The sequence below is a fragment of the Capronia epimyces genome (genome assembly GCF_000585565.1).
Source record: "Capronia epimyces CBS 606.96 chromosome Unknown aczIQ-supercont1.2, whole genome shotgun sequence".
In the NCBI taxonomy this organism is placed as follows: Eukaryota; Fungi; Ascomycota; class Eurotiomycetes; order Chaetothyriales; family Herpotrichiellaceae; genus Capronia; species Capronia epimyces.
Window position 1 is genome coordinate 2,124,902 of NW_006912905.1, and position 23,132 is coordinate 2,148,033.

Here is a 23,132-nt window from a genome sequence, read left to right on the forward strand (position 1 = left end):
GATATGAGTCTCGAGAATCGAAAATTGGGGCTGGTCATGTTGTTTTTGGGCTGGGTTGCTGTAAATTAGGGATACCAGAGCTCTCCTCCAGGGCGTTTCTTTCGGGCCTTTTTCTCTAGTGTCTTGTATGCCTTCTTCTTTGGTCTTCTCCTTCGTGAATGAGGAGGGTCTCGTGCTCGTTATCTCGTTTCGACTTGTACCTGTATGATGAGGGAAAGAGGGCGTGAAGATCGTTGCACAAAAAGGTACGCAGTTAACCTTTATGACGGACGACAAAATGCAGCCGCTGCAGGGGAAAAGCCCTTGCCGCTGCTAGGATAAATCAAACACAATGGGTGCGAAGCCATTCTTCATCCCTTCAAGCTGCTCTGCGTTCGAAAAATAGTCGATAGCTTCTATCGCTGTTCGTTGCGTCTTCCGGGAACGATTCGCATCAGAGAGCAATGGCATCTCGCTCATATTCACAACATTATCTAGTTCTACCCGTCACAGCGTCGCCATCGTCAAAGGTTGAGGAACTTCCTGGACAAGTCTCGCCCTTGAAATGCCCACGTGTGGTTTTCTCTCGCGTTTTGAATACAAGGCATGTCCTGTGGCGAGAGTTGCACGGAACACGCAGACCACCAATATACCACACTTGCGATGTTGAAGACTGCTGGCAGATTTAACGCTTGGGCGCTATCTTCCAGGTTGATCCATATGTCAGAGTCTGCCCGGTATCGTATCTGCCCGAGATCCAGCCTGGCACCTTTCAGCAGCAACTGGTCTTAAATACCACCCGCACCAGGAGCATTCTTATCTCCCTTAAGGCTGAGCAACAAGTCTCGCATGATCTTCTTCGAGGACCCTTCTCCCCCTCCGGATTGACCTTTCCCGCTCAGATCGACGAGTTTCGCAATGCGCTCCCAACTCGTGCCTCCAGCTGTTGTATCCTCCCTCTTGGCCAAAAACTCCTCAGCCTCCGTCCTGGTCTGAGCCTTCTGCTTGTCGACTTTGCGGTTATATGATTCATAGAAGGCGTCAATGTCCTTTCGGGCGGTCGAGACGGTCTCCTCCTTCTTGTGGGCGGAAGCCTCGTCGCGGCGTTTTATGTCTGCGTCTCTCTTGGCTCGCCATTCACGGATGGGTTCGGTCTCTTCTTGCTGTGGAGGGGACGTGTAGTTGGTGTAGCCTGGGGCGCTCTGGAACGGCGTCGAGGAGTCTGTGATCGTGCCGCCAGGGCCGACGTTCTACAAAGTCATTAGCAAAGCACTGTAACGTTCAACGGTTCTTGACATTGGGTAAAGAAAGGGTGGAAAGTCAGGGAACCGTACCTCATTTTGTGTGTCGATGGCCGGAAAGGAGCTCTCGAAGTCGTCCAGCTCGTTTTGTGCTCCCCCTGCTGAGTCGTTTGGAGCAGATACGAAGTCTCCATCGTCACCACCCAGTAAGTCATCAATTCCATCCTCGACAGTTGCGGCTCCAGGCCTATCGTTGGCGGCAAAGAGCTCCGCGTCTTCGCCTAGCAGGGCCCTCTCACGCTCCTCTAGGCTGCCTTGAGCAGCTGGATCAGGGCGAAGATCTACCTCTCCTTTGGAAATATGTTAGAAGGGGCTAGCGATTGAGCTGGACAGAGCTGAGAGGAGCCTCACCGGAATCAATGTCTTCAATCGACGGAAACCGGTCGGCCATGACGGGCGACGGAGAGGAAATGCAGTGGCAGAGACGGAAGGCAGTTGTGTGTGTACAGAGATGTAGTGAATGTTTGAGTCGGATGGATTAGGGAAGCCCGTGAGCCGGAGTATGGTCGTGCAATGTATGGGAATCCTAGTCGTTGAAGGGACAATTGGCACTTCCTAAGATCAGTACGGATACTCCGTAATGCATTGCGCCTGCGATTCCAGATTCCAGGAGACATGTATGTCTTAACTAAAAACAGAGGGCGTCTGACCGGATGATTCTTGGCGTCTGTAAGGGTCCACGCAATGTCACTGTACAAAATTCCTGTGTCAGACAGCAGCAATTTTGTCAACTCACCAACACCTTTGTCTAAGCACCAATTTGAGCTCCTATATACAAGTACAAGTGGAATATATTAGCAGTTCTTGGTATTTATTCATCAATCGCATTCGCCTCCTGCTATGAGGGTAGAAGCAAGCCCGAGGTCTACGGAGGAGCTTTGGGGCGTGAAATGTTATTTGATATCACGTGATGGTGGTGTTTTCCCCGTCTTGTGGTCGGTCTTGGCAATCTATAAACCATCCTCGTTCACTTCTCCCAGACCTGCGAGCATCAGTCCCGATTCCTTCAAACGCTTGCACATCTTTGATCTTGCTTCTGCCGCTGCTGGATGACACATCCGCATGTCAGGGCCGACAGAGACGGGTCTTTGAACTGTGGCCGAAGTCACCTACCCTGTGTTGTCATAGCTCGTAGCATAGCCTTCAGCCGTGACTCTGCTCTGTCGCAGCTCGGCTGATGACCCGTCTCGAACTCGCCTGAAGTAATCAAGCTCGACCAAAGCATTGGAATTACTCGGGAAGAACGGTTCACAGCTCTTGTGTACGCGTTGATAGACACGCATGAAGCATGGCCTTCTCAGAGTCGGGCCTCAGCGCGAAACTGTCGACGCTCAACGAGACTCAAGACAGTATCGTCTCAGTATCGCAATGGATCATGTTCCATAAGTACGTGCACTCAGTTTCTCTTCTATCCATCCCCGGCAGAGGCGAAAGAATTAAGATCTGACCTCCCGCATAGGAGACATGCCGACCGCATTGCCAGCTACTGGCTCACCCGCCTACGCGACTCGCCGCCTCCCAAGAGGTTGAATTTCATCTACTTGGTCAACGACATTGTACAGAACGCCCGAGCCCGGAAACGCACCGAGTTCCCAGATGCCTTTTCACCATTGATGGCCGAAGCCATCCAAACCGCCTACCGCTCCTCGCCGCCAGACGTCCAAGGCAAGATCCGCCGCGTTGTCGAGGTCTGGCGGACGCGCAATGTTTTCGAGATTCCAATTTTAGACGCCATCGAGGCCCGGATCGATGAAATCGACAAGTCAAAAGGATCTAGCGGCAAGAAAACGCTTATGGGAAACTCCCTCTTCAATTCTTCTTCGTCAACCGGAACTCCAAAGGAGCTGGAAACGCTTGCAAACTTGCAGATAGCGGTGACCAAGGAGTCCATTTCCGCTCGCCCAGCAATCGATGCAGCACAGACAGAGTACACGAAGCTCAACAATCCATCAGCTGCACTACCTAGTCCACCCGTCCACGCCGCGCGCCTTTCCAGCTTGATTAAGTCTCTCGCAGCAGCCGAATCATCCCTCTCGGCCAGCATCAAGGCGCGTAAGGCTTTGATAGCGGACCTTGAGCGCATCCTAGAAATCAACAAATCCGCACTCGCCAAGGACGAGGAGACGTATCTGGAACTGGAGAACCGGAAGGTCATCACAGAGGCGAAGAAAAGGGAAGTCGAGGACGGAATCATCCGTGAATTGTCAGCCGTCGACCATTCCTCGACTGAGACAACCGCCGCAGCCGGTGGCATCCATTCCCCGGTCTTCGACAACAAGGCCGGGTTCTCCGAGCGTCCTGAGATCGAGGAACTTACCCCCGACCGAGAATTCCCAGGCGATGACTATGCAAGTGGCGGGTTCGACCACCCCGGCTTACTGCCGCTACCAGCGACGGAGCCTTCGGAGCCATACCAGCCTAGTAATCCGGCTGTCGCAGCAGCGCTGGCCAGCTTCTCAGGCACTGACTATGATCCCCTAACTAGCAACTTCGGCGGCAGTATATATGGCAATAGTAGCACGATACCGCGCGTAAGGCCTGCGAGTGGTGGACTAGGCACCAACGGACTCGGCGTCAAGAGGCGCAGATTGTCTCACGGCGAAGATGATGTCGTCCCGGACTTGGGGGAGATGGGCATGGAGGGATTTGGGAAGCAAGAGACGGTCACATTGCAAGGGGAAAACGCTCCCCACGAAGATCTTTTGCAGAATTTGGACGAGGACGTTGATGAACTCTTGAGGCAGGAGGGTGGTGGCTTTTAGGACCCAGCTTTATCTGGTGTACCGTGGCCCATCTTCAAGGTCAGGAAGACTATAAACTCTTTGAGGGGTGGTTGATGATTGTCACCACGTAATTCGGTGGACGGAAATTGCAAGCGGATCGGGCAGTCCGCAATTTGACTCTCGATTTGCCCGTTGGATGCAGCCATGCTGTATTATCGACTGAAGAGTGAAGAAGCTGCGCATTTGCAATTGGTGGGCAGCTTGGAAATGAGCCGTGGGACGTTCAATGGACATACATTTCGCCAGAGGCATGTTATAAATAGGGTCAACTATGTTAGGTACACCCAAGGCCATCTGGTCACTGTGCTTATTGCGCTTATTGCGCATCTAGGTCTATCAGGAAGAAGAGCCTCGCACGTGGCACAAAGATGGTGAGTTCCGAGAGCCTTCCAGCAGATCGTAGCATCCTTAGTAGGAGCACAACCTGGGCTCGTCAGAATTTAAACAATCCCCTGTGTAGTCGTTTCAAGTGTTGGAGATATACAGTTGTTCCTCGTGAACGCGGGCAATCAAGACGCGCATCTCTGGTATCCAGAAAGAAGCCTAGCCAATGTGCTTAGCGTTAAGGTAAAGGAATTTCCCGCCCGTTTTTCTCTGCTTGAATATATCCAAGCTGTCGTCGCCTCCTCACGACTACTCCATTTTGGAAGAAGACCATCTTTCAGCGCTCTGGCATTGGGCCACCGCTGGCTTGCGCACTGGACCAAAGCCGACTGCCCAGTGTCCAGAGAGAACGGGATGCTCTTCAAGCCATATCGGAGATATGAATGTGTCATCTGATGATTGATGAGGACTTTTATACCAAACCAGAGGCAATCTTGACAGTGTAAGGATAAGAATTGCTTCTATACCTTACTAGGTCGAAACTCAACTCGTCGGCCTTTGGAAAGGATGCGCCTCCGTATTCAAAACCCACTCGTCCAGGTTCACAACGGACGGCTCACTGAACACTAGGTAAAAATACTTGAGTGTCTCCGCAAGCCAGAAGCTCTCCATGCGATCGCTCTTTTCCGGGTTTGCGCGTCGGACATCGTTCACCGCGGCGTGGGCAATCGGCGTCCTGGTGGCCGCTTCGATGGATTGAAACATTTTCCAGGCGATGTCCTGTAACTTCACATCGCCTGTGATACGGTACATGATGAAGATCGACTCGATGGCTTCAGGCCGCAAGATGTACCGGTTGTCACCTTGATCGGTGAACCCCGGGAAGATCAAGAGCTGTTTTGCAGTGTACTTTCCTCGTTCGACAGCGCTCATCTGCTTTGTCTCCGGCGTTGAGGCATGTCGTTTCGAAATCGCTTCGTACCACTTATCATCGCTCCACTCACATTGACCAGGCGGAGCATCAACCACTCCAACCTGGCACGGTACCAGATGGAACGTCTCAGGCATTAAGCCAGACGGCATCGCATTATACGCCCAGACGCACCCATCAATCAGCCTACGAGCGATAGCGAGTTCTTCAGGTCTGCTGAAGATCTTTGCGCCGAGAGCTACCATTCCACTGACGAAACAAGCCAAATGCTGGCCTTGCGGCTCCAGGTTAGATATTGGGATAGTGTTCATGGACGTCAAGGCGGCGTTGCCACTGAAAAGAATGTCCTCATCAGATGGCACCAGGGGTCTGAAAAACAGATATCGTTTTGCAGCTTCAATAGCCTCTTCGTACATGTGCCGATACTTTTGGTCTCCGCGGCCTCCAAGCATCATATACTGTTTGGGTAGGTATTCGTAAGTGGAGTCCGCCATGCCTCCGAAGGTGAAGTGATTGTAGTCGAATTTGAGCTCGTTGGCATTGACAATGGTAGGCCACAGACCGGGAATTTTGGTTCCGTTCTGAGCGTATTCCATTTCCTCCGCGATTCTCTGCACAGCATCAAAGTATTTCAGATCTCCCGTGAGTTGACTTAGCCTTGTAAATTCGAGGCTAAGACTTCCGAGCTCTGCCAGTAGTGTGTTGGTGCTTGGTTCAACCTCGCCGCCGAGAGCGCTTTTCTTCCACGTCCAGCGTGCCATCGGCATATGGTTGGGCGTGTCAAAGGCCGAATAGAGGATCTCACCCAATTCTTGCGCCTTTTCGAGGAGGGCGGGATACTTCCCACCCGAGAGATCGTACGCGGCGAGCAGCCCTCCTAGATATCGAATGGTAGTCTCAAACACGTTTAAAGTGTCCTCATCGTTGGAGGTGAAATCAATCTGCTGGACAGCCTCGACACACCGTTCGAAATCGCTCTTCAGGTCCATGATCCACAATGTATCCATTGTATCGACCAACGTGGCGCCCCAACCTCCAAAACTCGAGCGGTAAAGCCCACTGATTGGGGCGACTTCATCTTGTCCCCAGGCATACTTTTTGTAGCCATTCCATGCATGTATGAACGCTTCCTTGACCGCGGCTTGTCTCGTACCGCGCGTTTTCCGCGCCTCTTCGGATTCGGCCTGCGATTCATACTCATACTGGATTCGGGGAATCCGCTCGAGTGGACCTGTGGGAAACTGGCGGTACCCAGCCACGGGGTATCGTTCGGGATGCTTGGTCCAATGTACTTTGCTATGTGGACGGTCCGTAGAAGGGTACAGGACGGCATCACCGGGGTAAAGGAAAAGATAGTAGATGACGCAAGCAAGGAAGAAGGCGGGTACCAGCCAGTGTCTTCGGATCAGCGACATGCTGGCTGCACAGTGGAGGAGCTGGTTGTGCTTGGACACCGATCAGTTGAGGCAGGATGGCTGACAGCCTGCGTCTGCATGGAATGAGTATTATACACGAAGTATTATGCACGATAGAGGCGTGACAATGTTTGGTGGGCACCCAAAAGAGCATCCAAGAACATTATGAGGTCTCAAGGGGCTTGGGATCAGAGGCTTGTTCTCGTTGCTACTCCTACTGGATGCCGAGTTGCACGGTTCGGACGCAGTCTCTAAAACCAATGCGGACACGGCGCGTTCACCACCAAACTTCACCCTCATAGCCAGACCTGTTTTACGAGATGCCATCGACAGGACTTTTCTTCCTGCCCATTGCCCCGAATCAAGCCTCCCCGTCGGCAACTCTGGTCGCCCACATCTCGCGGTCTTTTCCTGCTCAAGCGCTTCCGACCTTCCACCTCGACCACCGTCTGTTTGTGGACACCCCATCCCTGCTCCCCAATTCCGACGCGTCTCTACGAAGATTCACAAGCATCTTGACGCTCTCGCACACTCCTGGGACGACATATGTCGGGACAACGTCTCCGAAAGACAGAGCGACAGCGACCGAGCAGCCAGTTGCCTCCACACTTGTCACCATCCCATCCACGCACGCGGACCCATTTACTCAATTGATCGGGACCAAGATACAACCTCACTGGGCTCACAGACAGTCTCTGGTAGTGGATAACGGAACGGCACTGGCCCTGCAACCCCAAGAATGGGCCGTTCGCATCGGAGATGTCAAAATACCTACTGGCCGTTCCGGCCAACAAACCACATCGAATCTGCGTGGGATGCTCGTCGAAGTCTCCCTCAACAACGCCTCCGCCCAACATGAACGCCTGGACTCTACGACGGAAGAAGAGACCGAGCTCGAGGCTATCAGCAAGGATGAAGAGACACTTATCAGAGCATTCCTCGACTCATTGATCGACGGGACGGGCGTGCAGATGACAAATAGCCGGGCATTGTTTCGGAACACCAGGATTCCTTCCGAGGACAACGACACCAATGGTGTTGTGGATTGGGGCCTGGCAAAGCTCTACATGGATATGCTTCGAACACCACGGTGATGAACTTGAAGCAACAAGGCACCATGGATGCCTTAAGCATAAAGCCTGCCTGCAAGTCCTCATGGGAAAACGGTTCGATGAGGTCGTCTCCTAGAACGGAACGACTCGATGCCCTTTCCTTGCCCGATCGCGATCTAGCTCAACATTATCGCCCGTCATGGCTTCATTGTCCGTTCATGGATCGGTCGGGGCCGCATCGGGGCTTCTATCTATCCGGAGCAAGGGACCCAGGGCCCAACGTACAGCTATCTTGGGACTCGGCGGACTTTAGGGTCCATGCATCAGTTGCAGTACTGCGGGCATCTTTTCATTTACCATTTAGGATACCTACAAGAGCTTGCTGTTCAAGCAAGTGAAGCCGTGCAAAAAGTGCAAGGGAGCGACAGGCCTCGGCGACCTCAGAAGCAGAAGCTTACTCAACAGCCCCGAGAGAGTATGTCTCGTCCCACACGCTGTTGACACGAATATAACAGATGAGTCCGTGTGCGAGATTCCAGCGAACCGCTGATTTCGCTGGAAATCGTTGCATGCATTTTGCATGCTCACAAGAAGATGGAAGAGTTGGATCGATCTATGACACTTAGCTAACACCAGGGATAAGTTAATATTTAATGTTTTAACCTCTTATTTTTAGAAAGGCCAATAGGACTTGGGTTCCCTCCCAAAGGAAGGGCTCGCATATGCCTGTTTTCGCTATTGAATATTGAGTACAGCCGGTTCCCTACCGGTAAATCTCTTCCAATTAGTTTTGTGTTTCGTTTCCTGGTGGTGGCGGTCTGAACGGGCGCCACAGATGCTCGAGATGCAAAAGGTGCTGATCGAATATAGCCTCCCATATGTGTCATGAAAAAAAAATCTTGTCGACTTCGTGAACTCCTTTCGTAGTACTCTCCTTACCAGGTCTCAGCGATATACTGGCCCGATACCTTTTTCTCGTCCCAAAAGCTCTGAGCTTCCTCGCGATTTAACTTGCCCTTCGCCATGGCGACATCAACGAGTGCAGCCTCCACACCCTCGCCCATCCCCTTCGAGCTTCCACAAACGAAGATTCTGCCATCGACGGCGTTGATAATGAACCAGACGAGATCGGCTTGGGCGCGCACTTCCTCCTGCACATATCGCCCCTCACCGCGCCGAGATTGGACCACCTTTTTGACCTTGTCTTCGTGCACACCCCAATCGCCAGAGTAAAGTTCATCGACTAGACTGTCACGTACGCCTTGGAGGACCCAGACTTTGTTGGCACAATTGGCAGATTTGAGCCTGCGGTGTACAAACCCTCGGAACGGAGCAACTCCCACACCTGCACCGATCAGAAGCATGGGGCCGTCGCTGATAAACTCTCGGGCAAGAGGATTAGCCATCAAACCCCTGAACATAGGTATCCGGAGATCAAGGTCGCGAGGGTCCTTCCCTTCCTTCTCCGCTTCGATGAACTTCCTGGCTACTCTCTCGAGAAAACCGGAGCCAGCTCCCGTCCGTTGCCCGTCTTTGTAATCTGGGACTTCATGAACTGTTACGGCGATTTCGATCAATCGGCGGGATGCATCACCGTTCCTTTCCGATGAAATGACCGGGTCCTGAGATAGCGAATAGAAGCGCGGCATCAGTTGGTTGAGGACGGAGAATAGGTAATCTAGAGGTGGCTTGCTGGATGGGAAGGCATTTAGAAGTTGTGGGATGGTGACGTAGGGGCCGGTTCGGAGATCGCAAAACACGCCTTGACCCTGCGCCGAGCAGAGATACATCAAGATCTTCTTTTCGTGTTCGTTCTCTGCATACTCAGCCAGGATTCGCAAAAGCTGCTTGGTGGGCGGGTAGCTTTGAAGGTCTGAGCACCATGTCAGGAGCTCTCTCCTGGTGGTCACAAGCTCTCGGGGTGCTTCTTCGCCCCAAATTGTAGGCCACCTGCCTGTGGTGGTCTTCAACAATACCTGCTTGTCACGGACGAATTTTGGGATGCTTAACAGCTGGAAGATCTGATCCACCACCTCCGGTGCGTTAGGAACGCAAACTCCAATGGCTCCTCCCACAACAAAATCGACATCTCCGCCTTCTTTGGGGTAGTCCGTGACATCAATGTCGAAGTGGTATGTTCTCTTCTCAGCGCCAGGCTTGGTCAGCTCGCGAGCGTGATAGAGCGGCGCGGGAAAGACCTGGTAAGGAGGATGTGGGGTGACAAAATTTGGAGGATGATTGAAGACCTCCGCAGTGCTTTGTGGTGGTGGCTCGGCGTATGCGGCTGGCCGTGAGGCAGGTAATGGCTCAAGCGAGATAGTCTTGACCGGTAAATCGATGACTCCAGTCAATTGACTGTCGAGACTCAAACCGCCCAACTTGAGCTTCAGACTCCGGAATGCCGGATTTTCCGGTAGTTGGATGGGATTTGCACCGGGTGACACTTCTGTGACCTTCAATTCTTGTAACATACAACAGCCTCCACCACAACATGCCTTTTGAATCATCTGTGTGGCCGTTCCTCTCTCGCCCAAAAACAGTCTTGCATCTTCCGAGTCCTCGGAGACCAATAAGGTCGAAGCACGTCTCTGCCTCGAGGCAGCATTCTGACCGGGTTTCTCTTGCAATTCTTCTAGAGAATCGTCGGAGAGGCCTTCAGTGATTGGGGTCGTGGGTGCTGTGTCTACGCTGGACGCATCGTCGGAGTACGCGGTGCTGGTCATGGTGGATGCGGATGACCGGCTAAGCTGTGAGGTAGTCACGGACAGTTTTCTTGACCGAGTAGGATCCTCGGGTATCGGGTTGTTAGGATGGGAGTGGGCAGTCAGAGGTACCGGATGGCCTGGGGTGACTGTTCGTAGGGTTGGCATCCTCGGTCTCGTATATGTGATCGGGCCTGTACCTGCGTGAACAGCTGTGTCAATAAATGAAGGCGGAGAAGAGCAATGTACAAGCAAAGTCGAACGGGATGGATCTGGTAATATCACATGGATTTGGCAGCATTATGAAATCGCTCAAAATCGTGGCCGGGAATGTGTAGATAGTTGTAGGAGGGGCCTGCACTTACGAACAGTGGTGATGATGTAAGGTGCGGAACGAGAAGCGGCGAAAGCCAGCCCAAGCCCGGTTCCTGCAGGTCGCTGCACCTTTGCTAGCAGGCTATGCGTGTCAGTCGAGCGAGGATGGATGGGGGCATTGGAGAAGTAACAGTGTCGGACTCGAAAATGGAATTGGTTGAAAGATGAAAGGGAGTTTTGTGGCGTGATGGGAATGTTGGAAGTCGGGGAATATTGGAGAGGAAGCGAAGTCAAGGTGTCGAGGCTGTTCGATCGGCTGGCTCCGGGCCACACTTGGCAGGAGCAGGGCTTAGGCGCAGCTGTGGGACGGGGGTTGGAGCGGGATCAACTGATGTTGATGACCCGGAGGGCATGAGGAAGAATCAGCACGTACGGCGTACTTGGTACTGAGGACGCCGGATTTTCTTCAAAGTACTGTAAGTGTAGAGAATCCTGCGCGTGCCCTCGGTCTCATGGTCCCATATAACGGGCGTACACAGGTACAGTGGCTATCCGACTCCCCTGCGCTGTTTTCTTATCTGTGACAGTCAGTCATTATGAGCCCACACAGGCAGAGGCTGCGAGGTCGGAGCATGGCAGGCGGGGACCACGAAAAACCCTTAATTGTTAGGGACCACTGGACCAGTCATAATTCCAGCCGCCATCTCGTGCTGTTTCTCCACTCTTCGCACAGCCAACCAACGGCGGACGCGGACGTGAGCATCTCGATCGATAGGATAAGATATGATACCACCACCGGCCGCTCGCATTCGCCATCGCTCACTGAAACCTGCCCCGCCGTCTATTAGACATTGCCGAGAAGCCGACACATGTTTACTCCAGCCGTCGGTCAACGGTCACCGACCGAACATGTAAGGGACATGCGGATACTCCGTACCTACCTACGTACGATGCGAAGATCGTCGATAACATTTGCCACGGATTGACAGTACGGCGGTCTCGAAATGATCGCACCAGATCATGCTCAGATCTGATTACAGCTGCCCTCTGAAGGATCTCATCTAATCTTATCCCCTGGCCACCCCAGCCGGCGCAATCACAGCCGTGTCATCTAATCTGATTTAAACCCCACCACTGTCTCCATTCGCAGGGGCTGTTCATGTACTCCGTACTCCGTACGGATACTATTGATGGGATTATGGATTTATCTGGATTTATCTTTCTTCATGTCCCTCCACGAAAGCTGGCGGAATTCAAACACACTTCCAACCAATCTGCTACGCGTGATCTAACCATGACCATAATTCTCTACCATACGCAAGGCACATGTAGTTAGGACTGTTTCCCACTCCAGACTCCCAACCGTAACTTCCAAGCCACTGAACGCGGCCATCCCCGTTTCCCCGAGACATAGTTTGTTTTAGTACATTGTTGGTGCATTTCTAGGACTGCCCGAACATTTCCGCGGCTGTTGGAAACAAGAACTGGCTGCCTGCAGGGGCGAAGCGCCTGTAGTGGCGAATAGATCGCACTGCCCCTGACGTGCCACAGCCTTGTCGGAAAGCACGCTTCAATAGTTAGAACAGTTCTTGTTGAGTAAAGGAACGGCAGCCTTCCTGTTCTCCACCCTGCTGACAACTGACTTAAGGAGTGCCACTGAGTGGTATTTCGGAGAGGTGTTCGACCGTTGTCAAATCGTGAGGACACTAGAGTCGGCACAGCTCGAGCCTTTGAGCAACTGTGCCAATTCTGTCGGTCTCAAATAGGGTTCGGTAGCTTGTGCGAATTCGGAAGAAGAAGAAGAAGAAGAAGAAGAAGAGGGGGTGGAATTTTTGTGAGGATCATGTCACCTTGTTCTTCTTGGAGAAGGATATATCCTGTACACCGTTCGACATTGTCATGGAGCCTGACACAAACATTGCGTGCGGTTCGTCATCCTGTTCACTAGTAGTAAACAATTCACTCTCAGGGCTGCAGTTTCGTGTCTAGGTGCGGCCACAGAACATAGACATCAAAGCGTCTGAATCATTGTGAACTCCTAGAGCATCTGCAAGAAGTTGATTAGCCTTACTTTGTATCATTCTCCGTCTAGTTTGAAAAGGACATAGAGGTGTGAGAAGAAACCTACCATCTTCACGTACCTTCCGCTAAGGGAAACTCCTCAAGCGTACCCTCTGATCCACAGCCCTGTGGATGAATCTCCGACTGGGCCCTCCATCTTTTGGAGCAACTGTATTATTCGAGTCGTCCCGCGTAGCGTCTCTATCCACGGAAAAGCAGTCGTGCTCATAGATAGTTTCTGACTCTCCGTGGCTTCTGTGTCGTCGAATGTCAGAGATGAATCTATCTTCACCAGCAGGTTGTACCCTCTTCTCTTACAGAACCTTCTCAACTCAAAGAGCTGTGGCTTCTCCCTCTCTTCCTTTCTTTTAAGCCGAAGACACGCAAGGCGATGGCACTTGAGGCTGGCGAAGACATTGAAGTATCAACTTGGAAGGAGTTTAGGCTGCTTCGTCCACAAAAACACGGGTGGAGTTGTCATTCAGATTTACAGAGCGAACTTAACAGAGCGGCTCTGCTTGTATTCCGTACTCGAGCTTCAATGGAGCGGTAGAAGGAGCTTAGACGCGGATCGTCCAACTTCCGGTGATAGTTTTGAAAGGGTACCGGCGAGGATGCGGTGTAGAAGACAGGAAATGATGTATGATATCTTGCGCAGTTCTCTGTTGCCAGAGTTATGGCCAAAGAGGCGCCTAGATCTCCTGTCAATATCAAAGGACTCAATCCGCAGGTGGCACCCCTGGCCTGCGCAAGGAGAAGATGGATTCAATCGCAAACCAATCCCTCGCGAAGAGGCAGAAAACAAGATTTCCAGTGGGTCAAAACTCCCACTCGGACTTGTCTGACACCACTGAACCCAGATCAACACCTGTAGAAGGCGTCTGTTTGAATCTGTCGGGTTTTCGTTGACGTTGGAGTGTAGCCGTGGCTGGCGGCAACTGGTGCAGGGTCTGGTCATACAGTATTTCTGTGGGTAGGATAAAAAGGAAAGTCAATGATGCCACATCTTCTAGATCAGCTGCGACGTTGGCGAAAGGTCGTCGTGTCTACCTCGACCGTTCAGACATCGAGGTATTGTGACTTGGACCATTCTCTTTGTCTTCTTTGAGGACCGGAAAAGTCACAAATCCGCAGCCAGTGGTAGTCACCACGCGTGGGCTGCTTTAGATACCGTCGGTGAGAAATAGAGGGCACGACTGGAGGATTCGGAAGTGTCTCCGACAAGGTGGTCTTCAGATGATGGAGCGAGATCTATAGCTTTGCTGAGATGATCGATTCAATCTGCGCGCTGCTTCCACAAGGTCAGCTAGAAGGTGCATTGAGCCTGCGGTATTTAGGAAGAGAAGAACCATCCCTCAGAACGTTTTCGCCCAAAGTACGTTGTGGTCGTTCAAGGCGAGACCTCCTTGAGTACGAAGACGGCAGGCTGTCAGGTGTCTAGAAAGGCTAATTAGGGCCTGGTGATTAGCTGTAAGTACGGGACACCCTTGTAGAAATCTCCTTAAGCCAAAGTATATGTTAAATCTTCTAGGGAGAGCGCAGCCATTGCCGCAATGGCATCAATCCCCCTTGAAGATGTCGATGGGGATGTCTATCGGGATCATTTCCTGACTTTCCGCAAATTGACCGCAGTTACAATGATTTAATGAGAGTTCTCAACTCTGCCTCCTTTTGGCATCGTCGCTACGCTTGGAGTCCCGAGTTAGCGTCTCGCGCCCGGGGCCATCGCATCTAATCCCTGCGAGCTATCGACATCTGCAGAGCTGGTCATTGTGTTTCCAAGGATGGCCTCCGGTGAAGAAATGGTGCTGAGATGATAGACTCTGGGGTCGTCGTAACAATCGAGTCTGACCAGGAAGAGTCATGGCTAAGGAGGTCCAGCTTACAGTGCTACTTGATTGGGGACGCTCAGGGTTCGAGCACGGTCTCACGTGGAAAGGGGCACCAGGGGTGATTCCGAGAGCCTTGCCAGCTCAACTTTGCCTCTGCACGAGGGAGCAGCTGAACGCCCAGAGGGTATCCCTCAATTAACGGGAAATTGCAGATCTGATCGCTAAGGGCGCATGCGTTTCGCCGGACGAAACCCAAAACTACACCTTGCAACTCTCCCTATGAGAGCTATTTGGCAGTTCCTTAAGAGGATTCGACCGTTATAGATAGAGTCGACAGTTCTAACTAATCCCTAGTGACTGCCAGGGCTGGTCTTGGACGTGGGTAAGCTACCAAATCTGATACCATGCATGCTTGAATCGAGAGGAAGTGAACAGCTAGCATTAGCTTTGGGTTTGCACCGCTTCATGATTTCTCATTCCTAGAGAGGGAGATCGCTTGACTGGCGATCTGAAGCAGGTCTCGCTGGTCCGGACAAAAAGCTTTTTCAGTCGGATAAGCAAAGAGGCAACATAGTAGTACCGCTTTTCTTGCTGACTTTGCTGGCGATGCAGCTCTGTTCATGTTGGACGAGACAACCGCTCTCACGACCACCGTGGCACCGTGGTCCAAACTTCGGTGTCCATCCAGGTTGAAAATCACTCGATACGAGAGCCCGCGGAGTGGGGGGTGACGGTGCTGGACAGAACTTTACTTCTGTGGTTCCCACCGTCCTAACGGGGAGCTTTCTCTTCGCCCCCAACGGCTGGTTCGCTGACCAGCAGTACACAGTACTGGTCTGACCGCTCCCGAAAGAACCGTGCTAGGGTCGCCGTTTGGAGCAGCTTTCCCTCAACATCTTTTCAGATGCTGATGTGACAGGCAGGGTTGACCTTGTGTTGTGTTTCAGCTGTCTGGCTGACCACACGTCATCGAAATGGGTTGCATCTGTCAGAAACAATGCGGAGGGAGGAGTGGCCAGGGGTCGGTACGCGAACGCGCAGTCATTTCCATCGCTTCAACCTTGTTACACTTTTAGGTAGCAATGGACCGCGAGCACATGGCATCAGGCGATCGTCAAGGCTTTGATGTATACCGGCCCCGTGACGGTCGAAAGCATAACCGGATAGTGTCAATCCTTCGGACACCCGTTGCATCGTTTTGATCGTAGTGTCTTCCCACTGCCGAAGGCGTAACGTTGCACTTGCACTATGTTAGGAAACCGTATTGGTAGTCAACTCTTCTTTCGTTGTCCTCATGTTCTTCTTCGATCATTGCAGCTTCTAATTTGGTTAGATAAACATAAAGTCTTCTAGGGCATTTTACCAAGCATGATCAACTGACGTGCTTGAAGCGTGGAGCAGGGACCATGAGATTAAGGCAGGATAACAGATGCTGAATGCACCGGGACAACACTGGGTACATAGGCTAACGTGCACGACAGGCACCATGGAGCACCAAGAGCGTTCTTGAGAACATCCAGCCATCCACCCAATTTCGGGGCCCGCGGGCGGCAACAGTCGGGTTGACCCAAATGGATTGGAGAGTTTACCCTCGTGTCCATCTTTGCACACCCACGTTGCTCCACCTAAGGGTGTGCTTCAAGCGCAGAAGGTCTCTCGCTTAGATGCGCTGTGGTCTCTGACGGCAGAGAGAACTTTGGTTAGTGGCAGCCGGAAGACAACAGCTGACAGCTGCTGTGGGCTTCATCATCCATGGTCAAGATATATCCCACTTGCTCGCATGGTAGCGATAAAGATGCTACCTGGGCCATCGGAAAAGGGTGGCGCCATAGCAGCGGGCCAGGCCCTTGTAGGCAGGCTGCTCGTCAATCCTAGAGTATTAGTAGTAGTATAAAAGGAGAGGTACAACTCCTACATCTCCCAAGCCTCCGGCCTCGAGGACTTCAATACGCTACTAGTAAGTCTTGAGACCAAAGCCACAAAAAATTACCAGGTATTTTCGCACTGTTTGGTGGCATGGTTCCAGACCAACAGAGGAGGAGGCGTTATCCTACCGTAGAAGGAGGGTTGGTCGGGTGACTCTGGAAAGTGGTGTCTAAGGACCTGGGCAGACTTGGTCCAGCGACCGGAAGATGATGGCTAACGTACTGTCCGTTCAGCTGCGATTCAAGGCAAGCCTGGCCTTGATACCTCGCCCCGAAGTCTGGTCGCAGCCATTGTGGTAGTGGAAAGGACAAGTTTGGAGCTGACCATAACCATGATTGCTTGCAGACTGCCGTTTTGAAGCCACACTGACCTCAAGTTGACCGTAGGAGTCTAGACTCCTTGATGGCCAGGCCGTCGTGCATGTATCGGTAGGACTTTCGAGGAATGGCGTCTACAACCGTCCTATCGAACCTCCATTTTGACTAGTACCTCTTTTTGTGTGCACCTGTCTCTCTCGGAGACAACAACGATGTGTGCTTTTCTGACGACTCCAGGTAGGATGCCAACACCTTGATCGGAGTATCCTTCGGGACCAGAAGACCAGCTGGAGTGGCACGAGCAGGACGGCAGCGAGATAGAACGCTGACCTTCGCGCAAATCACGTCGTTAGGCAAAGGATCTGGGGCTAAGAGGCGTGGCACGACCGGGCCTAGCGACGGCGTCCTCCTGCCCACAATTCTGGAACGCTCGTTGTGCGCTGGCGTAATGTCGCTCAATGCTGACAGTCGCCGGACTGGCCGGCCAAGTCGTCTTAGCGCTCGATCTATTGTCTGGTCGAGGGTAGTTCAGGCACCAGCGCACACAAGCACCGAGAGCGGTAATGGTCTCGCACCTAGGAACAAATGCCCGTCGGCTCTCGCTCACATCAACGAACCTGTCAGTCAGACGGGGCAATTGATCGCATCAACTAATCACTCGAAAGCTGTATAGAGATAAAAAAGTCCCCGGGCACGACGAGGCTAGATAGAAGATCCATGCAGCCATACGCCACCATCTATCTAGTATCAGGCAAAGACGATTCGGCCATCCTAGCCGAGATACGTACATACACTACATGCTGCCTCGGCCACTCGACCACTCCCTCACATCTTCGCGGCCTGGTCTAGGAAGCGTGTCCTGCATGCAGAGTATTTCGTACGAAGTATGATGATAACACAAGCTAGCACAACCCTATCAGCCGGTGGCGGTGTCCAACGTCCAAGAGAGGCCTCCTTCAACTGATTCTGGGATAATTAGGATCTTCTGCCTGCACCCCATCTGCTCGCGCCATGTCCACTTCGCTTACGATCACAGCCACAGTCACAATCGCGTCCTTTCCCAATTGGGGGTCTCGATTCGCCCCAATGTCGCCATGTTTAGTCCATGCTTGAACTGTCGTCACATCGTTCGTTTGCTTGATTATGTCCCTACCCAAGAAAAGCTGCCGTCACCTTGACGGCGTCAGAAAATGGCAAGCAATTAACCTGAATGTCCATTAAAGACGCCCGAAATCCAGAAATGAAGCGCGCTGATGCCCCGCTCAAGAGCTCGAGATAAGTCATGCAATTGAAAAGCCGGCCATTAGAAAATCCAGACGACTCTGGTTTAACCTCATGTCCTCGTTATCATCGCAAGGCAGAATCTGGCTGTTGTTGCCGCCGTACTTGTTCTGAGTCGTACTCTAATGCCGAGTTGAGAGAACCTCTGTCACGAGCATGTCGCAATGCAGGTAGCTGACGTCTTCTCGCATTTATGAACCAGTTGCTAATCTGAAATAGCACCCGAGTCAGTCATGCGCATTCACATATGGGTAGGGCTGCGTACCTGGGCGATCGTGAGCCCCGTTCTAGCCATAAAAGCCTGTTTATCCTCCTCGGTAGGATACGGATGGTCGAGGTGCTCATGAAACCAGGCACGCAGGATGTCGGTGATCTGCCTAGGGAGATTACCTCTACGCCTCCTGTTTCGCGTATCTGTGTCCATCCCGACGGTCGGTGAGGACGGATGATTCGCACCGCTGGGGGACGAGGCATAGTCGGCCGGCCCATAAGGCGACTGATACGCTACTCCAGCCCGATACTCGTAAGGCGAAGGCGCATATCTGGCATAATCCACCTGCCCAACACTTGGCCGGTTTGCAGGCGGATAACCTTGTCCGTAGCGACTGACCGGATCATAATAGGCTGGTCTGTCTGCCGTGTAAGAGTAGGTCTCCTGACTACCATGAGTTGCGACTGCGGATGGAGCTGCATATGATGGGGGATACGTGCTGGTCGGGGGAGGGTATTGCGAATCATAGCCCCCAATATCCCGGATCGGCGGCAGACTGGGACTCTCTCTGGAGGGAGGGAAGGGCGCCTGTGACGGGTACTGCACACGCTGCTGAGTGTTGTACGGGCCTATCATTTCCGCGTACTGCGAAGCAGAGTTCCAGGACGAACTTCGCCTCTGGTGGTGAGGCATTGGGTACGACGACTCAACGCTGCGGGCAGACATGTTGTCGAAGCCCTCGACACTGGTTCCTGCCTGCGAGTGTCTAGGCGAAGGCGTCTCTGATTTCGAGGCTACGGAGGGCGGATGGAATGTCCTTTTGGTCATATTAATTGGGTGGAGAGGAGTGAAGGAGTCGCCCGACAGGGTTGACTCTGAAGCGGAAGATAAGTGGGTGCCGAGGATCTAAAATGTGTTAGAAAACCTAAGAAACACAATCGACAGCATTTCAGGTTCAGTTACCTCTCGAAATGGTGGCAATTGCTGTTGCTGTTGATGTGTAAGGAGGAGTTGCGGAGACCCTAGAGGTGGATCTGAGCGTTCCGGTCTTGTATGCTGGAGGTCAGAGGAGCAGCTAAAAGGAGCGTAGGGATCCATCAAGGCATAAGACGAAGAATAGACAAGATCTGGGACACGAGAAGGCCTCGTCAATGTCGAGAAAGAAAAACTGAGGGCGGGCAGTAATCGTGAGTGTCAGACCAGGATGAGCTGCTTTAGAGCCACGGGTCCCCTGTGCCACCAGTAGGCACGATGAGATGAGGACGATTGGAACAAAGGGTTGTGCATGACCGAAACGCCATTGATGCATGCCCCAGAGGATCAGTGCCATAAATTATGGATGACAGCCATGACATGGCGTCGTCGACGGTAGAAATGGCATCCGCCCGGGTGGGAAAGGGAAGTGACTTGGGAAAAGATGGAGATGTCACTCACCAGGCAGCAGGCACCCGACAGTAAGAGACCACGCTTGGGCCCCGTGGCTCGGAAGATATTATGGTCAATTCGGCCTGTCAAATAGAAGTTATGTTCAATGGCAACGGAGCCAAAAATCGTCTTCCCGCGGTGGAAAAGAAACAAAATCCAACTCGGGTCGGTGGAGGAGAAGGACTGGTTCGTCGAGATATAGGGAAGAAAGTGTTCAATTTGGAGCTTTGGGCTTTGTTGCAGCGCGTGAGTGGCGTTGTGGTGGAGTTGAATTTGGATCGGTGTGAATGATGGCCTTGAAGCAAGATGAGGCAGACGTACAGGTAATAGGGTTTTCGGTGGAACAGCAGGGGGTGGAAGCACTTGCATGAGCTGAGCAGCAAGCCAGGACCAGGGAACTAGACCCTAGGGTATGGGCCCCGAGGCAGGGTTGTCGATCTGGCAAGTGAGTGGGTGCGAAGGGTTGTGAAGGCTAGTTGGAATGATGTTGACGCAAACCCCCTTGGTGGACACCAATGGAGTACAAAGGCGAATCAAATCTCCGTACCGTGCCGTGGAGGGAACGCAGCTGCGATGTTATGGCAGGAGGGCATATCTCGCTGGATGAGAGATCGTGGGTGGCGGAGGAGGTTGAGAAAGAGGAGGAGGCTAGTGTAGCCTGCGGCTAAGAGGAGCGCAATGTGGATGGAGGGACCAGTCGCCATGGTGAGTAATAAGTCTCGGCCGTTGACCTAAGCGGGCGAAACGGGCGTCCGGGAGGAGAGGAGAGCCATCATGGCCAGACAGGGAGGGCAAGGCCGGCTGGGACTCTGGAGGCGAGGAGACTGGAGCCCTTGTTACTGACCATCTGAGAATCTGACAATAATGGAGGTGAATGATGGCGGATTCCCGACTGGACGACACCAAGGTGGATTCACAAGATGGTGGGCTCGCTGAGCAGAAATAGGTATAGGGGCATCGTCCATCGCGTGTAAGGGAGGGAGTGGAGCTCGCGAATGACAGCAGGGGGCGGAAGGGGTGGTGGCCGGCCAGGGAGGGAGAGGCAGTTCGTTGACAGGTTGCGGGAGGATTGTGCCGCCCGTCACGAAAGTGGGAAGTCGATACGCTGTGTACAATCAGCATGGACATGTATGCGGGTGAAGTTTAATTTCGATGGCCACAGCCCTTGTCTCAGCCTGCACGTTACCTGGTCATGAGGACCTTGCAATGGCATGCAGTGGAAGAGGCTCGGATGGAGAGGGCCATGGTTAGGGCGGATGCGGCTATTTGCTGGGGTGGAGCAGAGAAAAGAAGGACGGAAGGTAAGGAGGAGGTAGGTATGGAGATGGAGTGTTGTTGGTACGTAGTCGCGTGGAGGGCAGGGCGGTTTGGCGGAAGCAGCTGCGCAGACTCGGACCTGCCAGTGCAGTGTGCCAATGCCAATGCCAATGCCAATGCCATGGGTTGCATGCCATTCCCATGCAGTGAGGTACAGAGTAGGATCTGTTCGCCCTAGATGCATCACTGGTTTGGTTAGTAGCCGTAGATGGTAGGAGTGTGGTAGAAGGCTGCCGCAGCCGCAGGGAGGCCGGGGGTCGACAGACGGCAGTGCCAGTGGCAGAGGAAGCGGATGATTCAGTCAGCGGGAGCAGAGAGAGCCCTCACTGCTCAGGGTATGCTTCCTGCTGGCACGGCACTTCTTGCCTGTGCACTCCTGTCACCGTCACCTGTGTGCCTGGTGCCTGCCGACCTCGTACGCACACACACGACTCGATTCGTTTTGTGGCAGGGCACACTTGTGGGAAGTGTCATATTGGCCTCGGTGGGTGTCAGGCGAACACAATCTGGGACTAGACAGTTAGTATCTTTTCCGAGGACAGCGCGACGCAGCGGGGCCGAGCAGATGACGTTTGGTCCAATGGCGCGCCACTTTCCACCAAGCACTACTCCGTACATACTCCAAAGTCCATAGGATCCGTACCTACACTGCACAGTGCACATACTAATAAGGTACCTACAGGCTACTACTCCCTAGGTGGTACTCCGTAGTACTAGTATTTCCCTGCCAGAGGGTCGGGTCTGGGTCAAGTGATTTCTTTCGTGTTGGCCGCCGGAAGTCCTGCCTCAGAGGCGCAAGGCAGGGCAGAACAGAGCAGAGCATTCCTAGAGGCCATGTTAAGTTAAATATAGCCACCCCGAATGCTTCATGCAAAGGAACATGTTCCAACGTGCTGGCTTCGGAAAACAGAAAAGTGGAAATCTGGATTGCCCGCAGCGACATGCGATGCAGTGCCTCGTTCCGAAGTTTTTGCTGCTGGCCAGCATGTCCCCTGCATGTGACAGTGCGACCAAGGATGGAGCCGCCCACCAGCGTCAGACTAAGAAAACTCTATTGCCAGTGCCAGGGCTCCAGCATGAATCGCGGTTGACATTCAAAAGACGACGTGTTCTTGGCCTCAGGAGCCAGGAACGACACCGTCACTTGCCATGTTGTACACTCCCATTGGCTCTAGCTGCCCTCTGCCTGGCAGTCGTACCCCAGGTTTCACCCTCGTCCCTTGCCTGGTCAGGTATTGCGTTTGACGGCAGACACCTGCTGGGATTATCTTCGAGGACATGGGTTCAAGTTCGCCATTGTGCGCGTCTCTGTTCGGAGACTATACAGGCCTTTGGTGTTATCGGTAGGGATGTTTAACCGCCCCCCTCCCCCTCGCCGACGGCTGGTATCCGTCCATGTACTGGCTGACCACGTCGGGAACTGTGACCTGGAGTTGTTGTTGCTGCCCTGCTCGTCAACGTCCTGGCACATCCTTGCATACCTAATGATACCTGGCATCCTGGGTTCGATCTGATTCACCCATTATGGGTCGTGCGTCTAGCTTTTCTCTCCCTTGCGAAAGCTGAACGGATACTACAAGTCTTCCAACTCAGCTAGCGCATCCCCTTGCCTGCAGTAGTGGCCAGCCGCGGTCAAGCCACTCAATGCTAGTTCCGATGAAAGTGACTCAATAATGCGTATCCGTACTCTGGATGCGTACTCCGTACGGCGTATGGATACTCCATATACTATCACTAGGTGGATAGAGAGTTGGCCAGCGACCAGTCCCGTTCAGACTTTTCTGCCTCTCCACTGGATGCACTCGCCTGCACACCAATCACGCTGACAGCAGCTCTGATGACGCCCACCGGTTGAATCACCGTTTGATTTGAGGTGATGGCGATCCGTCCACGCAATAAGATACTGCTGCTATACTACGAACGGATACAAATGCCCTGCAATTGCTTGCATACCAGGTAG

At 52.9% G+C, this 23,132-nt stretch overlaps 6 protein-coding genes across 6 annotated transcripts; 2 read left to right on the forward strand and 4 right to left on the reverse strand.

Annotated features, from left to right (window-relative positions):
• Positions 1-767: 767 nt before the first annotated feature.
• A1O3_02575 (uncharacterized protein) lies at positions 768-1,671 on the reverse strand (the record flags this gene model as incomplete). Its single annotated transcript, XM_007732715.1, has 3 exons — positions 768-1,229; positions 1,314-1,570; positions 1,632-1,671. 3 exons carry the CDS (start codon positions 1,669-1,671, stop codon positions 768-770), a joined length of 759 nt encoding a protein of 252 aa, XP_007730905.1.
• An 897-nt stretch (positions 1,672-2,568) lies between these two features.
• A1O3_02576 (uncharacterized protein) lies at positions 2,569-4,042 on the forward strand (the record flags this gene model as incomplete). The annotated part of the gene is made up of 2 exons (XM_007732716.1): positions 2,569-2,666; positions 2,740-4,042. 2 exons carry the CDS (start codon positions 2,569-2,571, stop codon positions 4,040-4,042), a joined length of 1,401 nt encoding a protein of 466 aa, XP_007730906.1.
• An 888-nt stretch (positions 4,043-4,930) lies between these two features.
• On the reverse strand, positions 4,931-6,733 carry A1O3_02577 (mannosyl-oligosaccharide alpha-1,2-mannosidase; the record flags this gene model as incomplete). Its single annotated transcript, XM_007732717.1, has 1 exon — positions 4,931-6,733. One exon carries the CDS (start codon positions 6,731-6,733, stop codon positions 4,931-4,933), a length of 1,803 nt encoding a protein of 600 aa, XP_007730907.1.
• A 320-nt stretch (positions 6,734-7,053) lies between these two features.
• Positions 7,054-7,827, forward strand: A1O3_02578 (uncharacterized protein; the record flags this gene model as incomplete). The annotated part of the gene is made up of 1 exon (XM_007732718.1): positions 7,054-7,827. One exon carries the CDS (start codon positions 7,054-7,056, stop codon positions 7,825-7,827), a length of 774 nt encoding a protein of 257 aa, XP_007730908.1.
• An 893-nt stretch (positions 7,828-8,720) lies between these two features.
• A1O3_02579 (uncharacterized protein) lies at positions 8,721-10,655 on the reverse strand (the record flags this gene model as incomplete). Its single annotated transcript, XM_007732719.1, has 1 exon — positions 8,721-10,655. One exon carries the CDS (start codon positions 10,653-10,655, stop codon positions 8,721-8,723), a length of 1,935 nt encoding a protein of 644 aa, XP_007730909.1.
• Positions 10,656-18,285: 7,630 nt separating this feature from the next.
• On the reverse strand, positions 18,286-19,156 carry A1O3_02580 (uncharacterized protein; the record flags this gene model as incomplete). Its single annotated transcript, XM_007732720.1, has 2 exons — positions 18,286-18,429; positions 18,485-19,156. 2 exons carry the CDS (start codon positions 19,154-19,156, stop codon positions 18,286-18,288), a joined length of 816 nt encoding a protein of 271 aa, XP_007730910.1.
• Positions 19,157-23,132: the final 3,976 nt, after the last annotated feature.